Raw genomic sequence first — 10,572 nt, forward strand, 5'->3', positions numbered from 1 at the left:
TCTAATGCACCTGTACATAGCTGGTGTGCTGTCTAATGCACCTGGACATAGCTGGTGCGCTGTCTAATGCACCTGGACATAGCTGTCTAATGCACCTGTACATTGCTGGTGTGCTGTCTAATGCACCTGTATTAGCTGGTGAGCTGTCTAATGCACCTGTACATAGCTGGTGTGCTGTCTAATGCACCTGTACCTAGCTGGTGTGTTGTCTAATGCACCTGGACATAGCTGGTGTGCTGTCTAATGCACCTGGACATAGCTGGTGTGCTGTCTAATGCACCTGTACCTACCTGGTGTGCTGTCTAATGCACCTGTACCTAGCTGGTGTGCTGTCTAATGCACCTGTACCTAGCTGGTGTGCTGTCTAATGCACCTGTACCTAGCTGGTGTGCTGTCTAATGTACCTGTACATAGCTGGTGTGCTGTCTAATGCACCTGCACATAGCTGGTATGCTGTCTAATGCACCCGTACATAGCTGGTGTGCTGTCTAATGCACCTGTACATAGCTGGTGTGTTGTCTAATGCACCTGTACATAGCTGTCTAATGCACCTGTACATAGCTGTCTAATGCACCTGTACATAGCTGGTGTGCTGTCTAATGCACCTGTACATAGCTGGTGTGCTGTCTAATGCACCTGTAGATAGCTGGTGTGCTGTCTAATGCACCTGTACATAGCTGTCTAATGCACCTGTACATAGCTGTCTAATGCGCCTGTACATAGCTGGTGTGCTGTCTAATGCGCCTGTACATAGCTGGTGTGCTGTCTAATGCACCCGTACATAGCTGGTGTGCTGTCTAATGCACCTGCACATAGGCGGTGTGCTGTCTAATGTACCCGTACATAGCTGGTGTGCTGTCTAATGCACCCGTACATAGCTGGTGTGCTGTCTATTGTACCTGTACATAGCTGGTGTGCTGTCTAATGTACCTGTACATAGCTGGTGTGCTATCTAATGCACCTGTACATAGCTGTCTAATGCACCTGTACATAGCTGTCTAATGCACCCGTACGTAGCTGGTGTGCTGTCTAATGCACCCGTACGTAGCTGGTGTGCTGTCTAATGCACCCGTACGTAGCTGGTGTGCTGTCTAATGCACCCATACGTAGCTGGTGTGCTGTCTAATGCACCCGTACGTAGCTGGTGTGCTGTCTAATGCACCTGTACATAGCTTATTTGCTGTCTAATGCACCTGTACATAGCTGGTGTGCTGTCTAATGCACCCGTACATAGCTGGTGTGCTGTTTAATGCACCCGGACATAGCTGGTGTGCTGTCTAATGCACCCGTACCTAGCTGGTGTGTTGTCTAATGCACCCGTACCTAGCTGGTGTGCTGTCTAATGCACCCGTACCTAGCTGGTGTGCTGTCTAATGCACCTAGACATAGCTGGTGTGCTGTCTAATGCACCTGGACAAAGCTGGTGAGCTGTCTAATGCACCTTGACATAGCTGGTGTGTTGTCTAATGCACCTGGACATAGCTGGTGTGCTGTCTAATGCACCTGGACATAGCTGGTGTGCTGTCTAATGCACCTGTACCTAGCTGGTGTGCTGTCTAATGCACCTGTACCTAGCTGGTGTGCTGTCTAATGCACCTGTACCTAGCTGGTGTGCTGTCTAATGCACCTGTACATAGCTGGTGTGCTGTCTAATGCACCTGGACATAGCTGGTGTGCTGTCTAATGCACCTGGACATAGCTGGTGCGCTGTCTAATGCACCTGGACATAGCTGTCTAATGCACCTGTACATTGCTGGTGTGCTGTCTAAAGCACCTGTACGTAGCTGGTGTGCTGTCTACTGCACCCATACGTAGCTGGTGTGCTGTCTAATGCACCTGGACATAGCTGGTGTGCTGTCTAATGCACCTGGACATAGCTGGTGTGCTGTCTAATGCACCTGTACATAGCTGGTGTGCTGTCTAATGCACCTGTACGTAGCTGGTGTGTTGTCTAATGCACCTGTACATAGCTGTCTAATGCACCTGTACATAGCTGGTGTGCTGTCTAATGCACATGGACATAGCTGTCTAATGCACCTGTACCTAGCTGGTGTGTTGTCTAATGCACCTGGACATAGCTGGTGTGCTGTCTAATGCACCTGGACATAGCTGGTGTGCTGTCTAATGCACCTGTACCTAGCTGGTGTGCTGTCTAATGCACCTGTACCTAGCTGGTGTGCTGTCTAATGCACCTGCACATAGGTGGTGTGCTGTCTAATGCACCCGTACATAGCTGGTGTGCTGTCTAATGCACCTGTACATAGCTGGTGTGCTGTCTAATGCACCTGTACATAGCTGGTGTGCTGTCTAATGCACCTGTACATAGCTGGTGTGCTGTCTAATGCAATCGTACATAGCTGGTGTGCTGTCTAATGCAACCGTACATAACTGGTGTGCTGTCTAATGCAACCGTACATAGCTGGTGTGCTGTCTAATGCAACCGTACATAGCTGGTGTGCTGTCTAATGCACCTGTACCTAGCTGGTGTGCTGTTCTAATGCACCTGTATATAGCTGGTGTGCTGTCTAATGCACCTGTACATAGCTGGTGTGCTGTCTAATGCACCTGTACATAGCTATCTAATGCACCTGTACATAGCTGTCTAATGCACCTGTACATAGCTGTCTAATGCACCTGTACATAGCTGTCTAATGCACCTGTACGTAGCTGGTGTGCTGTCTAATGCACCCGTACGTAGCTGGTGTGCTGTCTAATGCACCCATACGTAGCTGGTGTGCTGTCTAATGCACCCGTACATAGCTGGTGTGCTGTCTAATGCACCCGTACATAGCTGGTGTGCTGTCTAATGCACCTGTACATAGCTTATAATGCACCTGTACGTAGCTGGTGTGCTGTCTAATGCACCCGTACATAGCTGGTGTGCTGTTTAATGCACCTGTACATAGCTGGTGTGCTGTCTAATGCACCCGGACATAGCTGGTGTGCTGTTTAATGCACCCGGACATAGCTGGTGTGCTGTCTAATGCACCTGTACCTAGCTTGTGTGTTGTCTAATGCACCTGTACCTAGCTGGTGTGCTGTCTAATGCACCTGTACCTAGCTGGTGTGCTTTCTAATGCACCTGTACCTAGCTGGTGTGCTGTCTAATGCACCTGTACCTAGCTGGTGTGTTGTCTAATGCACCTGGACATAGCTGGTGTGCTGTCTAATGCACCTGGACCTAGCTGGTGTGCTGTCTAATGCACCTGGACCTAGCTGGTGTGCTGTCTAATGCACCTGGACCTAGCTGGTGTGCTGTCTAATGCACCTGTACATAGCTGGTGTGCTGTCTAATGCACCTGTACATAGCTGGTGTGCTGTCTAATGCACCTGGACATAGCTGGTGCGCTGTCTAATGCACCTGGACATAGCTGTCTAATGCACCTGTACATTGCTGGTGTGCTGTCTAATGCACCTGTACGTAGCTGGTGTGCTGTCTACTGCACCCATACGTAGCTGGTGTGCTGTCTAATGCACCTGGACATAGCTGGTGTGCTGTCTAATGCACCTGTACATAGCTGGTGTGCTGTCTAATGCACCTGTACGTAGCTGGTGTGTTGTCTAATGCACCTGTACATAGCTGTCTAATGCACCTGTACATAGCTGGTGTGCTGTCTAATGCACCTGGACATAGCTGTCTAATGCACCTGTACCTAGCTGGTGTGCTGTCTAATGCACCTGTACCTAGCTGGTGTGCTGTCTAATGCACCTGGACATAGCTGGTGTGCTGTCTAATGCACCTGGACATAGCTGGTGTGCTGTCTAATGCACCTGGACATAGCTGGTGTGCTGTCTAATGCACCTGTACCTAGCTGGTGTGCTGTCTAATGCACCTGTACCTAGCTGGTGTGCTGTCTAATGCACCTGTACCTAGCTGGTGTGCTGTCTAATGCACCTGTACCTAGCTGGTGTGCTGTCTAATGCACCTGTACCTAGCTGGTGTGCTGTCTAATGCACCTGTACGTAGCTGGTGTGCTGTCTAATGCACCTGGACATAGCTGGTGCGCTGTCTAATGCACCTGGACATAGCTGTCTAATGCACCTGGACATAGCTGTCTAATGCACCTGTACGTAGCTGGTGTGCTGTCTAATGCACCTGTACGTAGCTGGTGTGCTGTCTAATGCACCCGTACGTAGCTGGTGTGCTGTCTAATGCACCCGTACGTAGCTGGTGTGCTGTCTAATGCACCTGTACATAGCTGGTGTGTTGTCTAATGCACCTGTACTTAGCTGGTTTGTTGTCTAATGCACATGTACATAGCTGGTGTGCTGTCTAATGCACCTGTACATAGCTGGTGTGCTGTCTAATGTACCTGTACATAGCTGGTGTGCTGTCTAATGCACCTGCACATAGCTGGTATGCTGTCTAATGCACCCGTACATAGCTGGTGTGCTGTCTAATGCACCTGTACATAGCTGGTGTGTTGTCTAATGCACCTGTACATAGCTGTCTAATGCACCTGTACATAGCTGTCTAATGCACCTGTACATAGCTGGTGTGCTGTCTAATGCACCTGTAGATAGCTGGTGTGCTGTCTAATGCACCTGTAAATAGCTGGTGTGCTGTCTAATGCACCTGTACATAGCTGTCTAATGCACCTGTACATAGCTGGTGTGCTGTCTAATGCGCCTGTACATAGCTGGTGTGCTGTCTAATGCACCCGTACATAGCTGGTGTGCTGTTTAATGCACCTGTACATAGCTGGTGTGCTGTCTAATGCACCCGGACATAGCTGGTGTGCTGTTTAATGCACCCGGACATAGCTGGTGTGCTGTCTAATGCACCTGTACCTAGCTTGTGTGTTGTCTAATGCACCTGTACCTAGCTGGTGTGCTGTCTAATGCACCTGTACCTAGCTGGTGTGCTTTCTAATGCACCTGTACCTAGCTGGTGTGCTGTCTAATGCACCTGTACCTAGCTGGTGTGCTGTCTAATGCACCTAGACATAGCTGGTGTGCTGTCTAATGCACCTGGACATAGCTGGTGAGCTGTCTAATGCACCTTGACATAGCTGGTGTGTTGTCTAATGCACCTGGACATAGCTGGTGTGTTGTCTAATGCACCTGGACATAGCTGGTGTGCTGTCTAATGCACCTGGACATAGCTGGTGTGCTGTCTAATGCACCTGTACCTAGCTGGTGTGCTGTCTAATGCACCTGTACCTAGCTGGTGTGCTGTCTAATGCACCTGTACATAGCTGGTGTGCTGTCTAATGCACCTGTACATAGCTGGTGTGCTGTCTAATGCACCTGGACATAGCTGGTGCGCTGTCTAATGCACCTGGACATAGCTGTCTAATGCACCTGTACATTGCTGGTGTGCTGTCTAATGCACCTGTACGTAGCTGGTGTGCTGTCTACTGCACCCATACGTAGCTGGTGTGCTGTCTAATGCACCTGGACATAGCTGGTGTGCTGTCTAATGCACCTGTACATAGCTGGTGTGCTGTCTAATGCACCTGTACGTAGCTGGTGTGTTGTCTAATGCACCTGTACATAGCTGTCTAATGCACCTGTACATAGCTGGTGTGCTGTCTAATGCACCTGGACATAGCTGTCTAATGCACCTGTACCTAGCTGGTGTGCTGTCTAATGCACCTGTACCTAGCTGGTGTGCTGTCTAATGCACCTGGACATAGCTGGTGTGCTGTCTAATGCACCTGGACATAGCTGGTGTGCTGTCTAATGCACCTGTACCTAGCTGGTGTGCTGTCTAATGCACCTGTACCTAGCTGGTGTGCTGTCTAATGCACCTGTATCTAGCTGGTGTGCTGTCTAATGCACCTGTACCTAGCTGGTGTGCTGTCTAATGCACCTGTACCTAGCTGGTGTGCTGTCTAATGCACCTGTACGTAGCTGGTGTGCTGTCTAATGCACCTGGACATAGCTGGTGTGCTGTCTAATGCACCTGTACCTAGCTGGTGTGCTGTCTAATGCACCTGTACCTAGCTGGTGTGCTGTCTAATGCACCTGTACGTAGCTGGTGTGCTGTCTAATGCACCTGGACATAGCTGGTGCGCTGTCTAATGCACCTGGACATAGCTGTCTAATGCACCTGGACATAGCTGTCTAATGCACCTGTACATAGCTGGTGTGCTGTCTAATGCACCTGTACGTAGCTGGTGTGCTGTCTAATGCACCCGTACGTAGCTGGTGTGCTGTCTAATGCACCTGTACATAGCTGGTGTGTTGTCTAATGCACCTGTACTTAGCTGGTTTGTTGTCTAATGCACATGTACATAGCTGGTGTGCTGTCTAATGCACCTGTACATAGCTGGTGTGCTGTCTAATGTACCTGTACATAGCTGGTGTGCTGTCTAATGCACCTGCACATAGCTGGTATGCTGTCTAATGCACCCGTACATAGCTGGTGTGCTGTCTAATGCACCTGTACATAGCTGGTGTGTTGTCTAATGCACCTGTACATAGCTGTCTAATGCACCTGTACATAGCTGTCTAATGCACCTGTACATAGCTGGTGTGCTGTCTAATGCACCTGTAGATAGCTGGTGTGCTGTCTAATGCACCTGTAAATAGCTGGTGTGCTGTCTAATGCACCTGTACATAGCTGTCTAATGCACCTGTACATAGCTGTCTAATGCACCTGTACATAGCTGGTGTGCTGTCTAATGCGCCTGTACATAGCTGGTGTGCTGTCTAATGCGCCTGTACATAGCTGGTGTGCTGTCTAATGCGCCTGTACATAGCTTTTGTGCTGTCTAATGCACCCGTAAATAGCTGGTGTGCTGTCTAATGCACCTGCACATAGGCGGTGTGCTGTCTAATGTACCCGTACATAGCTGGTGTGCTGTCTAATGCACCCGTACATAGCTGGTGTGCTGTCTATTGTACCTGTACATAGCTGGTGTGCTGTCTAATGTACCTGTACATAGCTGGTGTGCTATCTAATGCACCTGTACATAGCTGGTGTGCTGTCTAATGCACCCGTACATAGCTGGTGTGCTGTCTAATGCACCTGTACATATCTGGCGTGCTGTCAAACGTACCTGTACATAGCTGGTGTGTTGTCTAATGCACCTGTACATAGCTGTCTAATGCACCTGTACATGGCTGGTGTGCTGTCTAATGCACCTGTAGATAGCTGGTGTGTTGTCTAATGCACCTGTACATAGCTGTCTAATGCACCTGTACATGGCTGATGTGCTGTCTAATGCACCTGTACATGGCTGGTGTGCTGTCTAATGCACCTGTAGATAGCTGGTGTGCTGTCTAATACACCTGTAGATAGCTGGTGTGCTGTCTAATGCACCTGTACATAGCTGTCTAATGCACCTGTACATAGCTGGTGTGTTGTCTAATGCACCTGTACATAGCTGTCTAATGCACCTGTACATGGCTGGTGTGCTGTCTAATGCACCTGTAGATAGCTGGTGTGCTGTCTAATACACCTGTAGATAGCTGGTGTGCTGTCTAATGCACCTGTACATAGCTGTCTAATGCACCTGTACATAGCTGGTGTGCTGTCTAATGCACCTGTACATAGCTGGTGTGCTGTCTAATGCGCCTGTACATAGCTGGTGTGCTGTCTAATGCACCCGTACATAGCTGGTGTGCTGTCTATTGCACCCGTACATAGCTGGTGTGCTGTCTAATGTACCTGTACATAGCTGGTGTGCTGTCTAATGCACCTGTACATAGCTGGTGTGCTATCTAATGCACCTGTACATAGCTGGTGTGCTGTCTAATGCACCCGTACATAGCTGGTGTGCTGTCTAATGCACCTGCACATAGCTGGTGTGCTGTCTAATGCACCCGTACATAGCTGGTGTGTTGTCTAATGCACCTGTACATAGCTGTCTAATGCACCTGTACATAGCTGGTGTGCTGTCTAATGCGCCTGTACATAGCTGGTGTGCTGTCTAATGCTCCTGTACATAGCTGGTGTGCTGTCTAATGCGCCTGTACATAGCTGGTGTGCTGTCTAATGCACCCGTACATAGCTGGTGTGCTGTCTAATGCTCCCGTACATAGCTGGTGTGCTGTCTAATGTACCTGTACATAGCTGGTGTGCTGTCTAATGTACCTGTACATAGCTGGTGTGCTATCTAATGCACCCGTACTTAGCTGGTGTGCTGTCTAATGCACCCGTACATAGCTGGTGTGCTGTCTAATGCACCCGTACATAGCTGGTGTGTTGTCTAATGCACCCGTACATAGCTGGTGTGCTGTCTAATGCACCCGTACATAGCTGTGTAATCTATACGAGCTAACAATGCACCATGAGAGGACAGAATGCTGACAAACTACACACAACTATCTGCTATTAATCCATGATGCTGATTGTGCTGCTGCGTCCTGTGTGTGTCACTAATACACTGGCATAGAAAGCTTAGTGTATAATACATGGTTCTCCCAGGTGCCCCCTCGCCTCTCGGAGAACAGACTGGTAGACGCAGCAGCAGGAGTCAGTACATCTGGAAGGGGGATTTTCCCCGACATTGGAGCCCCCATGGTAATCAGCAGGCGGGGTTTTACTTTATAGAGAGATTATTATTTCGATGCCGGAGTTTGTTAATGTGAAGACAACATATGTGAGACCCTGAATATAAGCTGTTCCAGTTGCCCTTTTTCTACATTACCGATATAAATGAGACTTATTAATATAGCATTCTAACGTTGTGTTTCCTTATACATGACGCTATTCATGCGTCTAGACATGATACTAGGCGTTCGCTAGTAAATTAAATCTCTGGTGTCTCTAAATCACATCTGGATCAGGGCGAGTGTTTTTTTTTTTTGCGTATTATAATTGTAGTTTTGGTATTATAAATTGGTGATGGAGAATGTGTCCTTTATACACTATCGCTGCAGTCACGCCAAACAGCCCCTTCAGCGCCCGGGTCCCGTGTGACTCTGCTCGCACCGAGCATCTTTTTTGCATGTTGTAACTAAGATGCACCAGGAGACTGCACTGATTAATATGATATGCGGCACTTGTATATCTGCGTGCGACTGAGTCTGAATCTGTATACAGTGAGCTATTTTTCGGCCGTGGTGTTTTCCTCGCCAAGTCCCATTGTGCTATATATACAGACTCCGTCGCACACTGACATGCAAGTGTCGCATAACTAATGAATCAGTGCAGTCTCTTGGCGCATTAAGACGCTTTTTGGGGCGAAAAAGACGCTCTGCTAAAGGGCAGTCGCACGGGATCTGACGGCTCCCTAACTCCAGGCGTCTCGCGGCTAAGTCTAGGAGGACACCTCTGTACACACAATACGTTTATTATAAATATAGTGCAACATACACTTTGTTGATTGAACTTAAATAAATTTACAGCTAAAATACTTTGCCAGCTAAAGTGTATATATTTTCTGTCGCACGTGGACCCTACGGAATTAGAGGAGGACTACAGGCAAACAGAATAAACAAATCCAGACTAACACTTCCGGTATTCCCGATCAGCACTAGCTGTATACATTCAGTGTTCTCAGCCTTGTCCATCCCTGCACGTGGGACCACGGTCTGGCTGGAGAAACGCGGCTATCTGTAATTCTTCTTCCATTCAGCGAGCGTACCTGTGCAAAGGTTAACACTGCGTTGTTACCCCGGGAAGGTCTCCTCCGCCCCCCCACCTTTATATCTTAATCTAAATAAAGTAAACATTTTTAACCACTTAACTGATGATTTTTCCAGCAAAACCGGTCGGAAATTGCCGGCTCCGCAGGAAAGTCCGGGGAGTCCGTTCTGCACATGCGCAGAACAAATTTCCTCTTGTCAGCTGAATCACGGCTGGCTGCGTTCGCATCCCGTACGACCACGTCGGTTAAGTGGTTAAGGAGAAAGTGTTTTACCGCATAGTACAAGCTGCCGTTCCTGGTCCACAACACATCTCACATTCTTGTTATCCCTTTGCTCCGTAGGTAAAATGCCGACGGTGGTATCCCCGGAACTGTACAGAACGCGGTTCTGCGAAGCAATGGACAAGTATTTCCTTATGGTGCCTGACCACTGGACGGCTCTTGGTGGTAACTGCTGACGTGCTCTGTAGGAAACGTGTCTCGTCCTTCCAGCACAAAGACTTTTTTTTCGGGGGGGGGGGGGGGGGGGGGGGGGGAGAAAAAAAAAATCACCACTTTGCTCTTATGGATTTTTTTTTTTTTTTTTTTTTAATCCTAAGTGAAGTGAATCTCTGTTTTCAAATGCTAAAAATCTGATGTGGTTTTCCCTACAGAGAGTATACTATAATGACTGTCTTTGTAACATTGTAAACCTAGGGACTGTGTGTAATTGGGGTATTCATGAAAGCTTGGAGAGAGAGAGAAAATTGTGAAAGATAAAGTACCGACCAATCAGCTCCTGACTGTAATTTATCAAACACAGCCTGGTACTTTATCTCTCACAATGTTATCTCCAAGCTTTCATGAATACTCCCCTAAATGAGATCTCTATGGAAAGAGGCCTGTGCGCCACTGGATTCCGTTACAGCGCTGTTCTTGCACTGGGCGCCCGTTGAATGACATAATGTGTGATTTGGTGACTACGTACGCCCCAGTATCTCCCCACGCCCTATGCACAATGTTATATCTCCCTGAGAAGGATGTAGAGATG

At 48.4% G+C, this 10,572-nt stretch overlaps 1 protein-coding gene across 2 annotated transcripts in view; it reads left to right on the plus strand.

The window, feature by feature from the left end:
• Positions 1-10,037, plus strand: part of PIKFYVE (phosphoinositide kinase, FYVE-type zinc finger containing) — a 216,656-nt gene extending 206,619 nt beyond the window's left edge. For both annotated transcript variants that reach the window (XM_088450027.1, XM_088450026.1), the window contains one exon: positions 9,885-10,037. In XM_088450027.1, coding sequence (XP_088306153.1) covers positions 9,885-10,000 — 116 coding nt within the window. In that variant the 3' untranslated portion in view covers positions 10,001-10,037. The remainder of the gene's footprint in view (positions 1-9,884) is intronic.
• The last annotated feature ends 535 nt before the right edge of the window (positions 10,038-10,572 follow it).

This window comes from Taudactylus pleione, unplaced genomic scaffold (genome assembly GCF_031769625.1).
Source record: "Taudactylus pleione unplaced genomic scaffold, aTauple2 ptg000503l, whole genome shotgun sequence".
In the NCBI taxonomy this organism is placed as follows: Eukaryota; Metazoa; Chordata; class Amphibia; order Anura; family Myobatrachidae; genus Taudactylus; species Taudactylus pleione.